This window comes from Rutidosis leptorrhynchoides, chromosome 6 (genome assembly GCF_046630445.1).
Source record: "Rutidosis leptorrhynchoides isolate AG116_Rl617_1_P2 chromosome 6, CSIRO_AGI_Rlap_v1, whole genome shotgun sequence".
Lineage (NCBI taxonomy): Eukaryota > Viridiplantae > Streptophyta > Magnoliopsida > Asterales > Asteraceae > Rutidosis > Rutidosis leptorrhynchoides.
Window position 1 is genome coordinate 326,680,365 of NC_092338.1, and position 23,519 is coordinate 326,703,883.

General features: G+C 32.1%; 5 protein-coding genes across 5 annotated transcripts; 3 read left to right on the forward strand and 2 right to left on the reverse strand.

The window, feature by feature from the left end:
- The first annotated feature begins 531 nt into the window (after positions 1-531).
- LOC139854690 (uncharacterized) lies at positions 532-1,149 on the forward strand. Its single transcript, XM_071843980.1, has one exon. It carries the CDS (start codon positions 532-534, stop codon positions 1,147-1,149), a length of 618 nt encoding a protein of 205 aa, XP_071700081.1.
- A 319-nt stretch (positions 1,150-1,468) lies between these two features.
- LOC139855694 (uncharacterized) lies at positions 1,469-2,979 on the reverse strand. Its single transcript, XM_071844944.1, has 2 exons — positions 2,346-2,979; positions 1,469-2,229 (listed from the first exon to the last, which is right to left on the reverse strand). The coding sequence occupies exons 1-2, from the start codon at positions 2,791-2,793 to the stop codon at positions 1,502-1,504; spliced, it is 1,176 nt and encodes a 391-aa protein (XP_071701045.1). The 5' UTR covers positions 2,794-2,979; the 3' UTR covers positions 1,469-1,501.
- A 5,453-nt stretch (positions 2,980-8,432) lies between these two features.
- Positions 8,433-14,697, forward strand: LOC139854691 (serine/threonine-protein kinase GRIK2-like). The gene is made up of 13 exons (XM_071843981.1): positions 8,433-8,630; positions 8,777-8,982; positions 9,353-9,781; positions 11,350-11,424; positions 11,520-11,564; positions 11,660-11,734; positions 11,853-11,940; positions 12,061-12,185; positions 12,564-12,659; positions 13,988-14,054; positions 14,153-14,268; positions 14,361-14,439; positions 14,543-14,697. Exons 3-13 carry the CDS (start codon positions 9,413-9,415, stop codon positions 14,695-14,697), a joined length of 1,290 nt encoding a protein of 429 aa, XP_071700082.1. The 5' UTR covers positions 8,433-8,630; positions 8,777-8,982; positions 9,353-9,412.
- A 1,451-nt stretch (positions 14,698-16,148) lies between these two features.
- LOC139854692 (uncharacterized) lies at positions 16,149-17,453 on the reverse strand. The gene has a single exon (XM_071843982.1). The coding sequence runs from the start codon at positions 17,451-17,453 to the stop codon at positions 16,149-16,151; it is 1,305 nt and encodes a 434-aa protein (XP_071700083.1).
- A 4,697-nt stretch (positions 17,454-22,150) lies between these two features.
- Positions 22,151-23,021, forward strand: LOC139854693 (protein FAR1-RELATED SEQUENCE 5-like). The gene is made up of 3 exons (XM_071843983.1): positions 22,151-22,209; positions 22,339-22,597; positions 22,848-23,021. The coding sequence occupies exons 1-3, from the start codon at positions 22,151-22,153 to the stop codon at positions 23,019-23,021; spliced, it is 492 nt and encodes a 163-aa protein (XP_071700084.1).
- Positions 23,022-23,519: the final 498 nt, after the last annotated feature.

Consider the following 23,519-nt stretch of genomic DNA (forward strand, 5'->3'; position numbering starts at 1 on the left):
GATGGACCTTATCTTATTTCATAATGAGGAACTTCGTAATCTACCGAAAGCTCCGGGAAATAACAAATTGATTTCTCCTTGTATTCAAAAAGATGTTGTTAAGTGCTTTAAACAAGAAGTACTTGAATGTATATTTAAGGATCTTGGTGATGATGTGTTTTCGTTATTAGTTGACGAGTCTAGCGATATATCTAAAAAGGAACAAATGGCTATTGTGTTACGATATGTTAATGCACAAGGACTTGTTAAAGAGAGATTTGTGGGCCTTGTTCATGTAAAGGATACATCTTCTTTGTCTCTTAAATCTTCCATTGATTCTTTTTTTTCCAAACATAAAGTGAGCATTCAACAATTGAGAGGTCAAGGTTATGATCGAAAGCTCTTCAAAGAAAAGATCAAGATATTGTAGAAGCGGTTCAATTAGTGTCGTCAACCAAAGCAAAATTACAAGAGTTAAGAACAAATGGGTTTGAAATTGTCTTAAAGAAAGTGTTATCTTTTTGTGAGGAACATGGTATCCGAATTTTGAAAATGGATGAAGATTGTAGTAATTCAAGGAGACAAAGGGAGAAAATCACCAATCAACGTTATTATGAGATAGAGTGTTTTAACACCGTTTTGGATATGCAAATTCAAGAGTTTGGTGATCGTTTTAGTGAAGCTAGTACCGAGTTACTTTCTTGTATGTCGGCGTTGAATCCACGCGATTCATTCTCGATGTTTGATTCGTCAAAACTAATAAGGTTGTGTGAGTTTTATCCAAAAGATTTTAATAGTACGGATATGATTGAATTTGAGAATGAACTTGAAATATACCATCAAAGTGTCCTAAATGATCCAAAATTTAAGGACTTGAATGGTATTGCCGACCTTGCTAGAGTGATGGTGGAAACAAGGAAGAATAGAACTTATCCATTGCTTTACCGATTATTAAAGCTAGCATTGGTGTTACCTGTTGCGACCGCAACAGTTGAGCGATGTTTTTCATCAATGAAAATTATAAAGTCGAACCTACGCAACCGTATTGGAGAGGAGTTTCTCAATGCTTGTGTAATTTGTGCGGTCGAAAGAGAAGCTCTAGTCGAAGTAAAAGATGAAGATGTAATGGAGCGTTTTAATAATATGCGTTTACGTAGAGGAAAAATCTAGTTTTTAGTATATTTGTGCTGTTTTTTGTTACATTTGGTGGGAAAAAAATATTAAGCTTTTGTTGACTTTTTTTTTCCCCCGGTGACTTAAAATCCTGGATCCGCCACTGATCACAAGGACATCTAATGGAGTGTGATTCGACTTATGTTCTGACTCGTTCATGATAGTAGAAGTAGGAAGTTGAGTAAATAAACAAAGTTTCCATCAAGTTAAATCGGCAAATTTATTCAATTAATATTTTATTAGATATTAGAATATTAGATACACCAATAAATACATAGTTTGCATGTTCATGCAAATTAACCAAACAATAATTCACTTGTAACATATTCATCAACCAATAACCAAAACATTAGAAATCAGCCTTAACATTATCCTCCATTGTCTTTTGAAACACACAAGCGTTACAAACTGATGATGTTAAAGATGGTGTTTCATACTTATCTTCACCGCCCATTATTGGCATTGCCACCCCTCTCTTCACCGGGCTCACATACCCCGATCGGTACGTTTTCCCTAAGATACCCTCCACGTTGTCCGAAAGACTCATGAACTTAAATTGTAACTCGAAATGGGCAAAAGCGTCATTTGAAGGTAACTGATAATTATGAGCTTTGTCATCTTCTTTGGTGACTGGGACGGCCTTCATGTCGATTTCTACCAACTCGCCAATAGAGACTTTAACAGTGTTGGTGTCATCGGTCCTCTCAACCACTACTTCCCGTAGTTCTGTTTTGGTTTTCCATTCCGAGTCTCCATCAAATGGGACGGTGATTTCTTCACCGTTCCATTTGACCAGAAGTACATCAATGGAGTCGTCCCATTGTTGTACTTTCTTGGCTGAAATGATTAAGTTGTGTGTATCGAACATGATGGAGATTGCTTGGACCCATGTGTAGTCTCGGCTACGACCATTAGGTCGGTTTCCGATGAAGTGAGCATTGATTTGAAGGTTGGTGTCGGAGACAAGAGCGAAATCGCGTCCCTTACCACCATGGAAGTAAAACATAACTCCGTCACCACCAACGAACCTTGGATCGTAACATAGAGAACCGTATCCATTACATTTAGCTCTCCTCCCTGAGAAAATGCATGCATACATGATATAAGGTGTCATATGAGATCATAACAAGTAAATAAACAGTTTTAATAAGCAGTTAGAAACACATTGAAAAAAAAAAAAAATAGTTACTTACATTTGCAAGTAGCTTCACACTTGCTACCACAATTAATGAAACACCCTTTGTGCTTCTTGTTCTTCTTGGGCTTCCTCTCAGGGCACTCAGCAGGACAAGTGAGTGTCTTGTAGTAACAAGATCCTTTTGATTTACAAAAAGCCCGTTGTCGTCCAGTCTCTGGTTCTGGGGCCAAGACATCGTAGTTAGTGACATCATCGTCAATCGGTTTAGGCTTAGGGGCTATAACTGGTTTTGGGTCCTTAGGGTCGGCGGGCTTATTGTTGTCATCAGCTCGCACAATGGACGGTTGTATGGAAATGAAGATGAGAAGGAAAGCCACTAAAACAAATGACTTCCCCATATCGTATATAAACTTTGTGTTTTTAGATTGTTTGATTGAATCTTTTTGTTGATGAAGTAAGAGATGATGAAGACTATGGTTTAGTGATGAAGAACAAAACACCATTTATAGAGATGTTAGCCATGGAGTTAGGCTTAAGATATGGCCCATTGAATAAAAACCATATAGGCAACACCTTCCCAACACGAAAACTACAATATTTTACCTCTTAAATTTATTCTTTAGACAATAGTACTTCACATTGTTAATCCCTTATATCCCTTGATTTCGTAAACAATCAAGTTTTGTCAATTTTTATCTATATGTCACCAGAAATGTTATATAGTATAAAAACATATTTGATGATGTACAGATAAAATTAAAATTAGTGATGTACCTATACGAATTAGTAAGTATATCAAAACATGATAGATATATGATCACCCTGTTGGCCGGTTGTTCTATCATCCATCCTTCATTTTATGTATTCATCTAACTCCTATTTCTCTCCTACTTCAAGCTCATATTATTATCTCGCCTAATAAAACATTTTGGTATATATACACAAAACCATGCGTGCATGGTGAAGCCAATAGGATGACTGTGTGGGTGGGGGGGGGGGGGGGGGGGGGGGGGGGGTCTGCCGCCACAATTGACTAAACTGTAATATAGTCTATATACAAAATATTTGTTTAGTCACCTTCAATTGATTTAAATAAAATCTATAAGGCTACTATTATGATTTCTATGTAAGGTATCTCTCCTGACATCAAATCCTAACTCCGCCATGTACACAGGCGAATCTGAGTGAGAGGGAGGGTCCTTTGACCCCGTTAATTTATTTTATTTTATACAAGTTACTATGCAATTTCTATAGGAGACTACTATATATATATTTTTTACTAAAATATTATTAATAGACAAACCCTCTACTGAGCAAATGAGCAGCTAAAGAAGGCCGCAAAGCAACCAACGTACAACGGCTGAAACACCAACAAAAACAAAGGGATTACACATGCTTTATAAGTCACTCGTTCCAACTACCATTAACTTTACGAATACTACTATATTTAACTCTAAGACCAATATATATTCAGGATTTGTAGTTTTTTTAAAGGTAAACAGCCATTAAAGTGCTTTTCAAATAAATTTAGTTTTGAAAAAAAATCAGTGAATCCTTTAAATTTTGACCTAGATTCGACACTATATAGATTCGCCACTACATGTACATGATACAAGTCATACAACGTATGATTTTGATCGGAAGAAAAAACACTTGAACGTCAAAACTTATATACAGATGTGGTACCGCTCTACGAACAAACACATATATACAACTTGCAAGGGGATTTCAGGATTGAAATGGTTGCATTTAAATCATCTTGCTAAAAAGATTAACTGCTTTAAAACGTTAATAACTACTGTATGTGTTTACTTACAATGTGTAAGTCAATACACACAATGAATGTTAACACGTGGTCAGATTTTGAATGAGTTTACCCTTTTATAAAAGACACCGATTATGAGAAAACGAGCTTATCAATAACCCGTCGTACTGTCTCCAGTCAAGTTGACATTCAAATAAAAGTTAATTAAACTTAAATACGAGTAATTAATTTGAAAAAATAGGTAGCACATGCCTGGTTATCTAAAGTTGAATTTGGAAAGGTTTGCTTGAGCCTGAAATCATGTAGTTGTGTGACATTTTGGCACAAGCTAGGTGGGTTTGAGTTTAACGATAAGCAACCCATTTATTTAACTACAACTTGTTTTTTTGTTTTTTTTTGTCTTTTTGTTCTTTTTGTTTTTGTTATTTGACCAGATGGGGATACAAAGAGAACTAGTAATGAATTGGTCAAAACTGCTGGGCCAGTTCATTTGTTGCTTAATTCGTAGTGCAAAATTAATGGGCCAGGTGGTGTATTCACATACCACGCGCTTGCGTGCCAGGCACATGGTACTAGAATATTTTTTTAACGGTCGTTAGATTGAGGGACCAATCGCATAACCAGTGCAAGTGTGGGTGAAAAACCGTGTCAAAAAAATATAAATAGATATCATTTAGGTGCTGTTTGTTTTTACCATTGCAGACTTTATTATGTCTTATGTCTGCGGGCGGGCAGACATTTTCAATTAATTGTACTTTAAATTTTCAATTTGTTATTGTCTTTGATTTCTTGTTTGAGATAACATCTCTATATGTGGACATAATTGTTTTAACTGTCTCTATTTACAATCTGATTACATTTTATACACAATTTATTATTAGGGTTTACATACAAAGTATATGGTATGCGGGTGTAGTTGGTTTTGGTTTGAGATTTAATTTGACAAATCAATCATAATGATAGTGAATGTTGTATAAGCTTGAGATTTATTGTAACTAAAAATTTTCTTTATTTATGCTTAGAGACTGTTGTAGATGAATATTGCACATAAGAAGAAAATATGATATATGATATTTTATAATTTCTTCAATTATGGTTATCACACTGTACCTTCTATTGCTTAAGTTGAAATTTCGATGGTTCCGTTACATAGTATCCTAATAGTTCAAAACTTTACTATAAGAATTAGAAAATCTATGATATGTTAACTCTTTTGAATTTATTGAGTTATGTATACTAATGTAATTATTGTTAAAAATATTTTGTTATTACCTTTTAGTTCAATAAAATTTATTTTCTTAAATAAAACTGAAAATTATAATAATTCAAGATATTATATTGTATTTAGCAGACATAAAAACAAAGAGTTTTCAATATTCAGCTTACAGATCTTCATATCACATTTTCTCTACATACGTAGTTTGCAGACTTTGAACATAAAATTTTAAAAAACAAACGGCACTTTAATATTTTGTAAACATTAAGGACTAACCATGTAATTCTTTGCAGTAAAATGCTAAAATAGTAAAAACTCAAAAGGTACATGTCATACACCCAAATAGGGCCGGGGAAATATGACTTCACAATATCACAACACAAGTATGTATAAACGAGAACGACTCTATATGAGATGTTTTAATTGATAACCAATGTATTAAAGCAGCGGAAAGTATTATGTCATTACAATTGAATTTAAATGTTTTAATGCAATAGTATGAATGTATAAATGCGGACTCCAAAAGCAGCCAAGTCCAAAAAGCAAATAATCTTTAGCAATCTTCACCCGAGACAAAACATGCTTAAAGTGTCAACCAAAATGGTTGAGTGAACTACATAGGTTTATCAATAATAACCAAGTTTTTAGACCACAAGATTTAGTTATAAAAAGTAAATGCTGAAGTTATGATATCGAAACGTAAACAAAGTTACCCCTGGACACCTTGAACTGTCAGTGTCGTAATCATTATTATGTAACCAAAGACCAACGGTCAAATGGTTAGAGACGTCACTCTCAATAGCGCTATTCACAATAACTAAGCTTACCAAATTCCAGTAATTAACGATATCATGGTAGGGATTTAGCATGAATCAAAGCATGTCAGCACAGTTAAACAGTTTTCAGGTACTTGTGTCTAAGCGTAAAACAGTTTGAAAGCAAACATGTGTCTCACCCCAAAAGTTCAAAATAAGTAATAGAGAAAGTTAAAAAGCGGGGCTATGAAGTTCACCTTAATAGCAAGCAAGAAAATCCACGCAAGTAGTATGAATGGAGTGTGTAGCAGAGATCTCAACCTAGAGATATAATGTCTAATTAGTTAATGTCTAATAGACATAAAGTTTGTTTATTAATATAGCAAACTATATTAACAGTGACCATTTTCGAGAAAAGTTACTATTTCTCAAGAGTTTCTATATTTGGAAATCTACTATTTATGGAAAGCTTTCACTTATAGTAAGCTTCTAGTTTAAGAATGTTCGGGTTATAATTCTTAATAAAGATGTTGTACAATCTCGCCCAAACTTCGTTACTAACATGCAAGTCACTCGAATGATCTATTGTTACCGAGCGGCCCAGGATCTCTTGACCAGAATCTAAGTCATGGCATTCGAGATCCACAAGCGTCCCATAATGGTACCAAGGATCACCCTAGGCCACAAGTAGCGGTGACATTTGTAGTCTTTGTACGCTATCTTTAATTATAACCTTCACGTTATGAGTGTATACACATAACAAGTTATTAATATACTTATTAGTTTTATATATATATAAGTGATAATATACTTAGTGTAATTAAGTGTTACTACATAGATTAGTGTATAAGTTATAATAATAGTAGTAGTATTATTCTTTAATTAATCAACTATTATTTAATCTTATCATTATATGTTACATATATAGATATACACCTATGTGATACATATATACATATACTCTTTATTTATGATCATACATGTTCATAACTATATAATATATATATATATATTAAGTGTAAGTGTTACGTACATATAAGTGTGAGATGATACATATATATATATTTATATATATTTACACTTATTACTTTTCTTATTATGTTTACTAACATTATATAACTTACATAACTTCTTTTTGTTCCAATTCTTATTTGTGCAAATCAAGAACAATTTATCTATCTTTTTTTTATACGCCATATTTATTTATTGACTAGCTTTTGTAAATTAGCCTATAGTTTAGGGACTAAAGTTGTAGATAATTTAAACATCATCATCATCTTTTTCTTTTGATTTGCTGTACTCGACACTTAAACAACTTGAACAGAGTATTATATCTATTCTACTCTTATAAACTCTTTATATTTAAGTTGCGATGTTATAAAAAAAAATCACTTACGTATATAATTTATAAAATCGTTTCATGGTATTATGCTACTTAATTCGTTTACGTTTCATGATTGAGAATCATAAATTTTATTTATTTATTTTGGTTAGTTTTAATAAAAAAAATGTTATACTATTGTTATATAACAATTAGTATACGATAGTTAAACTTTACATGCACACTAATCGAATTATTTTAAGACGTAAATGGTTTACATGTTTTAATCAGTTGATAAATAATAATAAATAATAATATGTAGTATGAGTTAAAGTTTGAATGAATAAAAGAAAAACACAAGCTTAGGATTTCATACCTTTAGTTTGAACGTTACCAAGTGATTGAATGGGGTTGGAATTTGGAAACCGAATAGGACAATAGGGTGGTGACAAGTTCGTGGTGATTTGCGGGTCTTGGTCGATACACACAAAAAGAGGGAGGGAGTTTTGAGCTAGTTTGTAAATTTTATGAATGAATTATGGGGTTAATTCATGGATTTATATAAGGGAGTAATTTGATAGAGGTCAGGAGTTCTAAAGCTTTCATGGAAGATTTTAGAAGTTGGATAAATACTAGGAGTGTTTAAGGCTTCATGATAGGATTAGGACTCTTTATTTCATGGATAAAGTGAGTTTGAGTGTGATTAGAATTTCTAGCTTTTATCCCTTTAATTAATTAATTTATTTATATTTATATAAATTAATATGGTTAATATATTATTTAATAATAAAAAAAATTTGGAAATTAACTACATCCATTTTCATACGTATGAATTGAATGGAGTGATTTCTATATTTACATTTTTAGTCTCTGTAGTTTAATATGCTTTACAATTCAATTTATATAAATATATATCATCATGTATTTTGATTTTCTTATTTTATAATGTACAAACAAATGATGAACTCTAAAGGCATTTCTGTCATTTCATGAAGAAAAAACGAGGGTATTACTAAATTACCCCTTAAAAACTCTCGTCCTACACCCCTCATACAAATAGAAACCCTTCTCCAGCCTCGCATGTAACAACATTATTATTTGTGGAATCAAATAACTCACCGTCACGTGCCCTCCACTCGCCGTCGTATCTTTCTAATTAACCACCAGATTCATCGGAAACCATCCACTACTGCTTCTACTTCCACAACAATTAATCGATTTCCGCTTCGATATCGTTATCGTCAAACCCTAGTTGTGCCCTAATTTCAACTTTTTTATCAACGGTAACAATTCTTCCATTTTAACGTAATTACGTTATTATTATTTATTATTATTATTATTATTATTATTTTAAATTGATAAACTTGTATTGATTATAAATCTCACATCGATCATAATTGTGTGCACTTTTTTGGGTATTTTGGTGAAGGGTTTGCAAAATTGGTGTAAGGCTGGCTCTCTTTTAATAGAAGAAAGCTAGCTAGCTGGTTTGAGAGGAGATGTTGTTGGCTTTGAATCGACACGGTGTTTATTTGATCAACTGTATTTTTCATTTTTCTGAATGGCATCCGTTGGAATTCAACCGCAATTTTAATTAGTTTAGGGCTTTTTTGCTCCCCTTAATCTTTGTAGCAGGTAACCACAATCAGATTGAACTCTTGGCTTTGTTAATTTGTTCATTTTGATGTGCTGCAGTTATGATATTTCCATTGTATGGTTAAGTTTCTTTAAATGTATTCCAATTATTCACAAAATTTCATTGTATAATCTAATTTTAGAAGGTTTACCCAATACCTGATAAAGAAGTAATTGGATACATACAATAACTGAAAGTTAAATTAAATGCATAGAATAGAAACTTTTAAAGTTAAGTTGGATACCAACTATAGAATCAGTTAAAGCTGGATACAAATGTTCTTAGAGCTATGAAAGCATAGACGGATGTATGGTTAAGCTTAAAGTTGTTTTGATGTTGAATGTAAGGTTTATTTTTGTCATTTGGCAGGTTTGGTTTCAATAAAGTTGTTCAATTGTTGTATTTATCATCAACGAAGGTTGAGTATTCATGTTTATCAAGGAATACTCTTTAGCAAGTGTTGTACAAATGGGCTGTTGTGGTTGTTTTGGGTTTGCACTTGCGAAAAAACAAAAGAAGGCTATGCCCAAGTTACACTTTGGGAATCACATTACACATGGATTATTGCAAAGTCCTGATGTTGAATATGATGAAGAGGAAGATGATTATGATGATAATGGTAATGGTAATGATGATAGCTTCTATGGTGAGGACATGTTTGATAGTGAAAAGAGAGATCAAGAAGAGTTCAAGAACCCATCAAAACGCTCTCAAGATATACTTTTGTACAGGATAGAAAATGAATTGATTTGCAGGGAATTTCCTGTTAAGGAAACACACGAAGTTGTTCGGTCAGAGGTACCTTGATAGTAATATTTGTTTATATGCTACCGAGTATTTTGAATCTCTAAAAGCTTTGAACTTTTCACTTGGGTTGCTTTGCATTTTCTTTTTGGGATGCATATAACTGTCTATGAAATGATAAATATGGAAATTTTAGTGAAATATTCATTTGAATCCAACAATTTGCTTGAAATCCAATGGACCAATCAGAGCGCGACAATCACTTGTTCTCACATGTAGTCAAAACTACTCCAAAATGTGGTTCACATGTGATTGACTTCCTTAACCCTAATCCGGGCTAAATTAAAAAATATATATATATATTTGAAAATCAAAATATATATATATATATATATATATATATATATATATATATATATATATATATATATATATATATATATATATATATATATATATATATATATATATATATATAGTGGTAGGATCAAGAGGGAAGTAACCAATCGGGGGGAAGCAATTTTTTTTTTTCGTTTTTTGAAAAAACTTTGTTCACGAACATTATAGATTGGATGAAAATAAGAACATTTAGAAAAGACACTTCGTGATGAATGTTATTATTTTGGCGGGAAAACGCTCGAAGAAGTAATATATAACAATTATCGTGTTTTTCGAGCGTATGTTGAGGTTTTAGACATTGGGGTTTAGATATTAGGGTTTAGATATTAAGGTTTATAGGGTTTAGATATTAGGGTTTAGAAATTTAGGGTTTAGGGTTTAGATTTAGGGTTTAGATTTAGGATTTAGATTGAGTTTTTAACACGAACGGTTTAGAGTTTAGGGTTTAGGGTTTGGTGTTTGGGGTTTTGGGTTTTGGGTTTTGGGTTTAGGGTTTAGGGTTTAGGGTTTGGTGTTTTGGGTTTATTCCATAAACCCAAAACACCAAACCCTAAACCCTAAACTCTAAATCGGGCTAAATTTTACTTCAAAAAACATGAAAAAAAAACGTTAACATTCTTCACGAACAATATTATCTTGAATGTTATTTTTGTCGATCGTTTTCCCGCCAAAATAATAACATTCATCACGAAGTGTCTTTTCTAAATGTTCTTATTTTCATCCAATATATAATGTTCGTGAACAAAGTTTTTTCAAAAAACGAAAAAAAAAAAAAAAATTTGCTTCCCCCCGATTGGTTACTTCCCCATTGATCCTGCCCCTATATATATATATATATATATATATATATATATATATATATATATATGAAAAAAATTATTTTTTGATTTTTTTTTTCTAAAAAAGAGGAGTCAATCACATGTGATTGTCGCGCTCTGATTGGTCCCTTGGATTTCAAGCAAATTGTTGGATTCACATGATTACAACTCGGAAATTTTAAGTGGAGTTATGTAATATGGTTTACATAGTAGTGTAGTTGATAAAATCCATGAAGTAAGATGTTTACTGTTTACTTATTATATTAATGTCAATAAGTGGGGTATGAGTTCAAACATATTAACCATATATTTATAACTATATATCACGTTAAAAACTTATATTTTCTGTCTCTTTCTTGTTTGATAAGTTGGTGTTATATTTGTTTTGCTTATTTTTCTCTATAGGATGAGAATGGGAATAAGATGGTAAACGAGTATGTTCGCGAGCATAAAATTGGCTCTGGAAGCTACGGAAAAGTGGTAAGTGTTTTACAACTGATAACATTATGCCAACTGTTCTTTCTGTGATTAAAAAAGTGTGTAATAATCACTCAATTGATTTGTATGCTTAATAGGTTCTTTATCGAAGCCAGGTTGATGGGAACCATTATGCAATTAAGGTAGTCTACTGAACATTTTTGTATTCGTTTTTTTAGTCATCAAACTGTGACCAGTTCTTCATAATGTGATGGGTTATGTTTAAAATGTAATTTAGGCATTTCACAAGTCTCATTTGTTAAAGCTACGAGTTGCCCCATCTGAAACTGCAATGACTGATGTTCTTCGTGAGGTAATTTTTGGCTTTTTATGTACTCTTTTATCTTGTCATTTCTTGTACACTTATATAATGATAACTCTAGATGTTTAACTTAGGTAGTTGTGTATTATTTTCATGTTGATTCGTGCAGGTGTTAATTATGAAAATGTTAAATCATCCTAATATAGTAAACTTGATTGAGGTGATTGATGACCCAAACACAGATCATTTCTACATGGGTACAAAAGTGCACTATCCTTTTTTTTCTTATACATGTGTTCTCTTTTCAATTTTTCATTGCTTTGTGTTCCTTTCTATACATGTTCTTGTAATTATTTATTTTTATTTACTATTCTCAGTTTTAGAATATGTTGAAGGCAAATGGGTCTTTGAGGGTGCGGGACCGCCAGGTGGGTTGGGAGAGCATGTCTCAAGGAGATATTTGCGTGATATAGTTTCCGGATTGATGTATCTTCATTCTCATGTACGACATCCCTTTCAACAATAGTATTTTATCTTAATCTTCTCTTTTATTTGATTTCTATACTATTATGTTTTAATGATTTAAAACTTTTACGCGTGTTTGCGATCTATTTCCATTGAAAGTCCACAAGGAATTTATTTATGAAAATTGTTTTGGTGGTCCACGCATATATATGTTTTACTTTATCAATATATATTCCATTCAGGCTGAGACTATAGTAGCCTCATATTTAATTTTCATATCTTATTAATTATAGTCATTTTGTGAGATGGTTTTCTACTTTATATGGTCTTAATAATGAGGAACCTTTCTTTTTGGTAAATTTATCAGAATCACTATCTTCTCTTCCTATTTTTTATTTTATTTTTTGAGCCACAGAATATTGTGCATGGTGATATAAAACCTGACAATCTTCTCGTTACTGCTACCGGCACAGTGAAGATCGGTGATTTTAGCGTTAGCCAGGTTTTCGAGGTAATAATAGCCAAATATGGGTTTTAACTTTTTTTTTATCTATATATAAAGGGTTTAAATTCATGGAATGACGTATAGAGAAAAAGAAAAAGAATTTAGGCTTCTAAGTTATGACATGCGTTATTGGCAACTTAAATTAATGTGACCAACATTCATTATTGTCTTCTTTTTACACCAAAAATACTTCCAAACGGTAACCCATGTTTATCATTGATATACGTTATCATGCTCTCACCAACATTTTCCATCTCGTAACTATTATTCATGCTCACAATTCAAATGTATCATATTCTAAAAGGAAAATTAAACAAAAACTTTCATTGAACTTTCATGGTCCTTTCACTTGTATACTCCTAAAAAACATATATAAAACAATTAACTGCATTGTTTTCTTTGATTGAGATTGGATTCCTGATAGAGAGCTGCCTACTATGTTCATTGTCCGACCCAAAGATCCCCAGCCCAAGCCCACTACTTGGCAAAGAGAGAATAAATAGTGGTAGTGATGGGATGTGTAGAATCAGTCAGTTATATTTGTGAGTTTTGTAGTCTCCCTTGGGCTTGGGCAAGAATATAGCATTATGCTTTTTCTTTGATTAGGGCAGGAAGGTTCCATTAATTTGGTTATTCACTGATTGGTTTATCATCTTTTATTATCAATAATAAGATTTGTTCATCATTTATTATTCGTCAACTTTATTATTCATCTATACTTGTCCATATGTTGCTGCTCCTAAACCGTTTCTTATCAATTTTCGTCCATCGGTTAAGATATCTGGCTTTTACCAAGGAGACCCTGGTTCGATTGTGATAAGAAATAGAAATATAGCAACAATAGATTATGATGAAGTAATTTAGTATTAATAATGAAATGATGAATAATAAAAGATGAATAAGCCTTATTATTGATAATAAAATATGATAAATCGAAATCAATGAAGCACCAAATTAGTGGAACCTTTCTGCCCTAATCAGAGGGGATGCATAATACTATTGTTTTGCTCAAGCCAAAAGCCGACTACAAAACTCACAAAATAACTTGCCGATTCTACTCAACCATCACTACCACTATTTATTCTTTCGCTTTGCTATATAGTGGACTTGGGCCGGGGATCTTTGGGCCGGACAATGAACATAGTGGGCTACTCTTCATCAATTCCACTTATTGCAGGGCATAATAGTTCATAATACTTGCTTTAATTCATAAACAAGTACCTCAAATATATTGTTGAATGTTCTTCTTGAAATCCCTTTCATTCTTCTATGCGTAATTTAAACTCTAGAATTCTTAATTGATGATGTTTGGATGGAAATGATGCAATTTTTAGGATGAAAATGACGAACTTCGTCGCTCCCCTGGAACTCCCGTTTTCACTGCTCCCGAATGTTGTCTAGGTAATAACAATCTGTCAAGTTTCTTATATACGGAATTTAAGTCTTTAAAAAAAGTCTCTACATTTACACGACCTCCTTTTCCTTCACTTGTTTATCAGGTCTAACTTATCATGGTAAAGCTGCTGACACATGGGCCGTTGGAGTTACTTTATATTGTATGATACTCGGACAATATCCTTTTCTTGGAGATACACTACAAGATACTTACGACAAGGTACGTGATTGGTTCCCGAAATTATTACATGCCTTCGTTTTTGATATACAATTAATTTCTATTTTAATTTTCATGTCTTGGCTTGTTTCCAGATCGTTAATGATGACATGTGGCTCCCGGTGGATATGAACCCTCAACTCAAGAACCTTCTTGAAGGTCTTCTTTGCAAAGGTCAGCTACTTATATAGACATTGCTGTTACTAGAACTATGTTACTACATTTTAAAGCAATAAAATCTGTTTTTCTTGCTGATTCTAATGATAAATTGTTACAGACCCGACACAGAGACTGACACTAGAGAGAGTTGCAGATCATCCTTGGGTTGTAGGTGATGAGGGACCGATGCCTCAATTTTTATGCTGGTGCAAACGCAACAAAATACAAAGAGAGAAAATATCAGACGGAAACATTACAAATGAGATCTTATAAGTACTTACTAAAAACTCTTGTATTATGAAGATTTGTTTTGTATATTATGAGTTTGTTGTTTGTGAGCTTAAAGAAGTAAATGATCTTTTAATAAACCCTAAAAAAGAAAGTGTGTGGGGGTTTATCTGTGAAAAAAGGTATACAACTTTTTGATTGTGTTCTCCAGGGATACTTATTATCCTGAAAAAATCGTATTGAGGATCGAAATAATGGTATCCGATGTAGCATACCAGGCTATCAGCTGTTCACTTTTGTAATCAAGAACTGAAGAACGTGCTTGGAAATGTAATGAGTATGTATTTTTGAAACCATGGTTGCTTGATAGTTCAACCACAAAGTGTCTGTTCGTTGTAATACATCACTCATTATAGTGTTATAGTGCAATTATCTTTTGATTGTTTACTACATTATTTGATGATCAAAGTTACTTGAATTATCTGAATGAACTATTGTGTAAACTCATCATCTGAGGGTATTTTGTAATCACTAAAATATTTTTTAAGTTTATACCCTTTCTAGTATGGGGGCTGATTTTTCTACAAAGGAAAAATTACTTTCCATGAGAAAGTTAAAATTTTAATCGACTAATTTGCACCATCATTATATTAAAAGACAATACCAGATTACACAAATCATGGAGTACATTAGTATTAAGATATTAAGATAACTTATGTGGAAGTAACATTATTTGTTCAACTCTTATAAGGCAACGAGTAGAGTACTTTATATATCAGGTGTGCTGAAGAGATACTCCTATGATATATCGGTTCGATTAGGACCAAAATAGGATAATGATATCTGATTATTAATACAACTATACAAGTTAAACCATAGTGGAGTGTATCACAAATTGATCCGATTCAAGACATAATGTATCGGTGCGACTCACTATATGACATATTGGTCTGATCCTATTTACAAACAGGATTACAGTCAATCGAACCACATCTGAAATATTGTTGTAGCAACATGTGTTATGCAGAGTGTAGGCACCTAACTCTTACCAAAAATACCTAATTCTATGGATTATGGAACACAAGATGATGATACATTAACTTGTATGTTATTTAAGATATAAGGTTTGATTTTATAATAAAGGAAATGAATTAATATGTTTGATTTGTTTAACTTTGCGAAAATAACAGAGAAACAAATTCATGATGCAAGTTGGGTCAACATTCAACTTGCAAAACGCAAATACAAGTGAACAACAATGAGATGTATAAAAACAAGCAAACTTATAACTTGTAAACATACACCATTACAAACTTGCATCAATTGAAATACATTTCATTTCCTCTAGTCATCAAGGATTAACAACCATAAAAACACACAAACACAGAGGTTCAAGTTCTCACACACGAGATACCGATCATACGGCTTATTAACCTCCATTTATTCTACACAAACACTCATAGATAATAAACCAAATGGGTCGGGTCGGGTCAAGTTTAGCCCCCTAACCATTGATGTACATACACACCAGCATTTCTCAGACTCTTATAAAGACTCGCACAGTCCTTACAACAATAACTACCCCTGCAATCGACCCCATCTGAACACCGTAGAAACAGCTCATCAACATGACATATAGCTCCACTCGAAAACAACTCAAACAATACTTTTAACTGGGTCGACCCAGCATTCATCATAAGTACAACAAAATCACCATCTATAGCAGTTTCTTTAAACCAATCAATAAATTCAAATTGTTCTTCATGTAACGGAGCTTCAAGATAATCAACAGACATTAAGCTCGACTCTGTTTTATCATCTTCAAGTAGGTCCGGATGATAAACAAACGTGACACCTGGTTTTTTAACGTGTGATGTAAGTGCAGACACATTATGATCAACCACATATACATTAAAAGCATCAGGATGAATAGGATAACGTTGATCGAATTCCCCTGCACCCATGTTAATATATATCAACCTGTTTCTCGATGAAACATTCAAAAACTTAGGTAAATAACAAAGCTCGTTTTCCTCAGTTAACTTTTGATCCACAACAGGCTCGATGTACTGCATGAAAGGTTTGTTTTTCGATATAGACGGGCAGTTGTTAGGAAGTTTGTAATTATCAAAAAACATGACGCTTTCAGATTGCTTCTTGAACACGATTAAAGTAAATGTGTGGATCCCACAAACATGAACAATATCAGAGCTTCTTAACAACAAAGAAACAGGCGTCGCAGACCTTACCAAACTACGAGTATCGAAGTTAACCGAGCTAACAAGCAATGCAGCAACACCTCCAGGTCGTAAAACACGTTCGATTTCTAACACAATGAGAGCCGGGACGTTTGTTCTATCAAACGACGTAGAAAACACGAAATCGAACGAATTTGACTCAAATGCAAGCTTATGTTCAAACTGTTTTCGTAACAGCGATAACAAAGGGTTTTTGTAAGCACTGATAGCATTCGAGAATCCTAATTCTCGCAATCTAGATGCAATCGTATCAGATCCTTCGCCTACGGATAAAATCCTGCCATCAAACCCTAACATTGGATTACTTATCAGCTCTCTAATCACTCCAAGAGTCAAATTCTCACCATCAACACACGCAATGGAGCCGATATTCAACGAACACGTATCAAAATCAATACGAATCGGCTCGTTTGATCGAATATTGTTCGCAATTCGAGTGAACGAAAGTACAACCATAGCTAATACAAGGAACATAGCTCTTATTATCAACCTCCACGTGAGTGATCCACGTAGGATCTGCCATTTTACTGCTTTGAAATCCATTCCTGTTTTTTTTTTTTTATTCCGTACAATTCGGTACAGTTTGTTTTGTAATTGTAACAATCGGTTAAATTGATTGAAAAATTGAGAAATTGAATTTAAACAGCTGAAAATAAGATATAAATTAACGAGTGCAAAATCTGGAGGATGTGTGATTTCCACCCACGAGTAATACGATTGATTTTTGAAACCCTAACCAAGCCCTAACTGGAATTCGTTTCCCCATTGATGATTCGAATAAGTTGTGATTCATTATAAAAACGAACACCTTACATAATTTTAAAATTTGTGTATATTATTACATGATTTGATTTGATGGAATTTAAATTGTATGCGAATGAAATGGGAATTTGATGGATAACTGGATCTGGAAAAAAATGGGAGTGAGTGAGAGTGAATTGTGTGAAACAAATAAAGGGATGGACTGGGGAAGGTCACTATGTGTGTTTTTATTAATGGATCCTTATCACATGCATGTGATTCGGTTCAATTATTTGTGAGCCGACTCGGTTTAATCATTTGTGTGAGTTAACCAGTATATAGTAATGGTTCGTGAGTCGACTCGGTTTTAATCGTTTGTACTTGTATTCGTTTGAGATTCGTAAGCTACTCTTGGCTACCAGTGGGTGTGTATGAAGGTTTCCTTGAGTCAGTGTTAGGTCCCCAAAGCGGTTGTGGCCTTGTGTGTTTGTCGAAGGTGTCGTCTCGTGGTTCACCTGGGATGTTTCGTATGCTTCCCGCTCATGTAAGCAGGTGTCTTACGAAAAGATCGATGATAAGTTTTTGAAGTCCAAGTTGAGAGGAAAAGATGCCTCGGTCGGTTGAGATTGGTTGCCCTTGAGCTGCTTTGGGCCTCGGTGTTTCTTTTGTTATTGTTTTGTTTTCCTTTTTTGATTGTATTTTGTTTCGTTTAGGTTCATTATTTTAGTGTACGCTATGTTTTATGTTGTTTTTATAGGGTGTGGTTGTTGCACGATTTGGTTGGTTCTTTCTTCGGATCGTCTCACCTTTAAATAGTCTTATGAGGCTTGCTCGGGCTAAATTCGTTTTTTAGTTAGTAAGGTGAATCGGGGCTTTCGTGTATCGTTTTAATATACATTTTCATCAATTGGTGAAAATCTTTGATTAGAAAAGTTTTTTTCTGAGAAAAGGGAAAAAGAATTTGTGAGCCACACATGCTTTGTGTTACTCTTATTATTTTACAATTTAAAAATAAGAGATTGTTTACTTTTATTTTCTTATGAAGTGTTGTTTTTATATGACTTTGTTTAGGAAGGAGTGATCAATTTCATGTTTTTTTATAAACAGAGTATTTTCTAGATTAAGTGACAAGAAAATAATAATTTTACTTACTGAATTAAGAGTGTACGGAAACGGATTATTAATTAAAAAATAAACATACCCTAAATTATAACTCAAATGTTTGTAGAATTAATAGTTAATAGTAACAATAAGTAATTTACAATAATAAGAATTACAAAGTAATTGTTATTTTCATCATCAATAAATTAATAAATGATTGAAATTTAAATCAATTTTAGAATTTCTTCAATAGAGACACATATGACATCATGATCTAAATAAATGCTTACAATTCAATTACAATTCAAAGTGTTAGTTTATGATACAACGTTAATATTCAAATGTTAATCTATGTTTTGATGATGACAATTATCATGAGTTGTTGACAAGCACAGTCAAAGTAAAAAACGCAAGTTCATAAACCTACATTTTCTTTAGCAAACGGCCGAAACACTCTATTATAAAACCAAACGTGTCGTTTTGCAAAAGAAGCATGCATACGATCAAAACCACGGTTCAACCGCATGATCGACCGTTCATGCTCTACATTCACGTTTCCGAGTCTAAACAGACAATGGAACAAATGGACAATACGACGGATGTGATGTGGGTCGACCGTTGTTTTCTCTGTACAAACTACGATCCCCAAATCTAATGATCATACATGTACCGACACTATTAATGGTTGAAACTTCATCTAATGCATTTTATATGATAATTAATTAGGTTCAATCACTTTCATATTTAAACATAATTATCACCATTAGTGACCATATAACTTTAACTGTGTGTTTTTATTTAGAGGCAATTAATATTAGTTTCTTTTTCATATGTGAAAAACAAGAAAAGATAATTGTCTCAAAATCAAACGTCAATTTCATCTTTGCATTTGAATTTAATATAAGTTTATATCTTATGTGTCTTAACGTATATGCCAAAATATTATTACATTTTTGAAATTCAAATCTCAACGACAATCATAAATACGGATTAATAAGTTTTCCGTTAATTTAATTTTTGATTTTCCATATTTACTTTTTAAGGTTTTTATCATATATAACCTTAATAAGCTTTGAAAACTCATATTTACCCACCTAAACTAGTTAATATCATATATGTCCATTCTTAATTTTTAAAATAACATATTTACCCACTTTAACAAGATAATATCATATATGTTCATTTCAAACACTTAAATCTATTATATATATATATATATATATATATATATATATATATATATATATATATATATATATATATATATATATATATATATATATATATATATATATATAGGGCTGCGATCCAGCGCTAAGCTGTATGTTCAGCGATAAGAGGATAAGCAGCTCTACGGCGTCGATCTTGTTATCCTTCTCTCATCGCCGCCGTTCTTCCTTTGTTTTATTTTCCATTCAAGGTAATTTACAGAGGTAAGGGTATTTCTGTCTTTTCCTTTTTATATTTTTATTTTTCTTTTTCGTTTTATTATTTTTTAAATTACTGATCCGTTAATTCAATTTTCAGTTGTTTTTTTTTTTTTTGGATTCATTATTCGTCGTTCTCTTCCTTCATATTGAATTCATTGTTTCATCGTCGTCATCCTTCAATTTATTGATCTTCAATCGATCGTTTTATAGTTCATTCTGCGTCGTCTACCTCAATTCATTCAATGACTTCCTCATCCAATTATTCTGCAGTTGATTCAGTTTCTTCGATTAGTATTAATCATCCTGTATCTCCTAATGTTTCTGGAATCGATATCGCCGATTCATCTGGTAAGTTTTATAATTATTTAATTTTCATCTGTTACTGTTTTATTTTACTTTTTATACTATCATTCATTAAATGTATGTTGCTGTTTTATTATTAATTTTATAGAATCCAATACTGTTTTCATCAATATATTATCATACATTGTATGTATGTTATTGTTTAATACCTATACAATATGTGTTTTATCTTTACATGTTATCATACATCAGATGCATTGTACTGTAATACAATACTGTTTTCATCAATATATAAACATACATCATATGTATGTTATTGTTTAATACATATACAATATTTAATTTTCTTTTAGATATTATTATACATCAGATGCATTTTACTGTTTTTATCATTATATTAACATACTTCATATGTATGTTATTTGTTTAATACCTATACATTATTTTGATTTATCGTTAGATATTATCATACATAAGACGCATTTTACTGTAATACAATACTGTTTTTATTATTATATTAACATACGTCATATGTGTGTTATTTGTTTAATTCGCATTCATAATTTATGTTATCTTTTCTTAGATCTTATCATACATCAGATGCATTTTACTTTTCGATCCAAAATTTTTGTTAACATTTTTCATGTTCTCGCGTTACTTATTATGGTACATCACATGTATGTTAATAGTTTTAATTGTTCTTACTTACGTTTTTTTTTTCTTTTACAGATGTTCAGAATGCTTCCCCTGTTATTGATGAATATAATCATATACTGAGTTCAGTTGAGCATCGAACTCCAAATGGTTCTAGGTTATGGTTTCCAGTAGTTCCTGATGCATTAAAGCCTGTTGTTGATTCTGTTTATCCTTCTTATGATCATTGCTTGCGTTTTTCTGAGAGTTATGCTGAATTTGCTGGATTTGATGTCAAGAAAGCTTCATTTAATAGGTTGGCTGATGGTACTATCAATTACGTTGTGTTCAGGTGTATCAGGTCGGGTGTTCCTAAAAGATTAGCTGTTGATACTCTTGTTAATGAACCCTGTGTTGTTTCTAATCATGTTGATATATCGAAAAGGAATTCAAGTGTTATTTCTAATCATGCGGAGGCTGTGAACAATAAATCGAAACGCCAATCTAGAAAAGGTAAAGAAGTTGTTGATAATCAGGTTAATGATGAACATTCTTCGAATAAAGCTCCTAAATTTGCTAACCGTAAGTCTTCAACAATTAAGTGTGGGTGTGAGGCTAGTCTAAGGTGTAAATATGAAAATGGTAAGATATTCATTTTCAAGTTTTTTGAGAGGCACAATCATAAGCTTGTTTATGAAGCTAATAAGAATTCGCTGAACAAGAAGAGAAAGATGCAGTATTTTGATATGAACTTTGTTCAGGATCTTGCTTCGAAGTCTAATATTGGCCCTATGCTTGCTCATCATATTAACTGTGATATTAGTGGTGGTTATGATATGGTTGGTCCTACTAGTGTAGATTACAAAAATTTTAGGCGTGATTTGCTAAGGCATATTGGTGAAACTGATGCTCACATTGTCATTGAAAATCTGCTTAGGAAGAAGGAGGTTTTACCTGATTTTACTTGCGAGTATAGATGTGATGAAGAAGGTTGTTTAACTGGTGTTTTTTGGGGCTGATCAGTTGTCTAAAATGAATTATAAAGAATTTGGTGACATTGTGTCATTTGATGCAACATATGGTACCAATAGGTATTTTTTTTTATTTTTATTTTTTGTTTTGTTTTTATTTTTTTGGTTTTTATGTGAACTTGTTTTTGTTTAATATTCATTAGTTGTTTGTTAGCTCTTATTGTTTTTTTGTTTTTGTTTTTTTTTCAGGTACAATATGAGATTTGTTCCTATCACTGGTATTGATAATCACAAGAAGCTTGTTATTTTTGGTGCTGCATTGCTATTGCGTGAAACTATTGATTCGTACAAATGGTTTATTGACTGTTTTCTAAAAACTTTTTCTAATGAACCTGGTTCGGTTACTACTGATCAAGACCCTGCAGTGTTGGAAGCGGTGACTGAGAAGTTTAAAACTGCAAAACACAGATTATGTATGTGGCACATCAGTCAGAAGTTAAAGGATAAGGTAACTTTTATTTTAAAGAACATGTAAAATTTTATGTATATTTATTTTATTTTTATTTTTTTTATCATTCATCTCCTGCTTTTTTATATTTTCTTAAATGAAATGGAAACTTTTTATTCATTTTTTTGTTATCATTCATGTGTTGTATTTTTAATATCTATTTGTTTTTTCAATACTAAGTTATTTTGTTTTTGTTAATATTCATATGATGTATCTTAATATTTTTTGTTTTGTTACATGTGTTTTTCAGGTTGGTTATGTTTTGTATAATAATAAAGTTTTCCGCAAACGTATGAATTACATATTTTGGAACAAAGAAACGTCTGTATCATCTTTTGAAAGACATTGGAAGTCGTTAATTGAAGATTTTGAGTTAGATGGTGCAAAGTGGTTTGACGATATGTATGCAATCAAGGAGATGTAGATTCCTTGCTTTTTTAGAGATGTACCAATGAATGGCTTAATGCGAACATCCTCATTATCTAAAAATGAGAATTCGTTTTTCTCTAAATGCAAAAATAAGCATTCAAATTTAGTTGATTTCTTTTCTAGATTTGATGCTGCCATGGATAAGCAGCGTCATAATACCAGATTGATCGATTCTCAAATGGAAAGCAGATCTATTAAGTGTAGAACTGTTAAGTCGATTGAGGTTCATGCAAGAGACGTGTACACTCCCACATTTTTTTTGTTAGTTTAAGATGAAATTTTTCAATCTAATAAAATGTGTTCTCAAATAAGTTGTGCTGCTGATGGTGATGATGAACTTAAAAAGATTATTGAAATTCAGGAAAAGTTCATTCCTCCTCGTAAGAAAATGAATTACAAGGTTAGTTTTTTCAATTTTTTTTCTATTTGTTTCTGTTATTTATTTTCCTTTTTTGCTTTTGTTTATATATATATATATATATATATATATATA

What these genes read in the sequence shown, in the direction of transcription:
- LOC139854690 (XM_071843980.1), top strand. Translation starts at nt 532, where the DNA reads ATGGATGAAGATTGTAGTAATTCAAGGAGACAAAGGGAGAAAATCACC.
- LOC139855694 (XM_071844944.1), bottom strand. Translation starts at nt 2,793, where the DNA reads ATGGTGTTTTGTTCTTCATCACTAAACCATAGTCTTCATCATCTCTTA. An exon ending in GTGTGAAGCTACTTGCAAAT is followed by an intron (nt 2,230 to 2,345) that starts GTAAGTAACTAT and finishes GCATTTTCTCAG; the next exon opens with GGAGGAGAGCTAAATGTAAT.
- LOC139854691 (XM_071843981.1), top strand. Translation starts at nt 9,413, where the DNA reads ATGTTTATCAAGGAATACTCTTTAGCAAGTGTTGTACAAATGGGCTGT. An exon ending in TGATGTATCTTCATTCTCAT is followed by an intron (nt 12,186 to 12,563) that starts GTACGACATCCC and finishes TTTGAGCCACAG; the next exon opens with AATATTGTGCATGGTGATAT. An exon ending in TGCTCCCGAATGTTGTCTAG is followed by an intron (nt 14,055 to 14,152) that starts GTAATAACAATC and finishes CTTGTTTATCAG; the next exon opens with GTCTAACTTATCATGGTAAA.
- LOC139854692 (XM_071843982.1), bottom strand. Translation starts at nt 17,453, where the DNA reads ATGGATTTCAAAGCAGTAAAATGGCAGATCCTACGTGGATCACTCACG.
- LOC139854693 (XM_071843983.1), top strand. Translation starts at nt 22,151, where the DNA reads ATGAATTATAAAGAATTTGGTGACATTGTGTCATTTGATGCAACATAT. An exon ending in GCAACATATGGTACCAATAG is followed by an intron (nt 22,210 to 22,338) that starts GTATTTTTTTTT and finishes TTTTTTTTTCAG; the next exon opens with GTACAATATGAGATTTGTTC. An exon ending in GTCAGAAGTTAAAGGATAAG is followed by an intron (nt 22,598 to 22,847) that starts GTAACTTTTATT and finishes TGTGTTTTTCAG; the next exon opens with GTTGGTTATGTTTTGTATAA.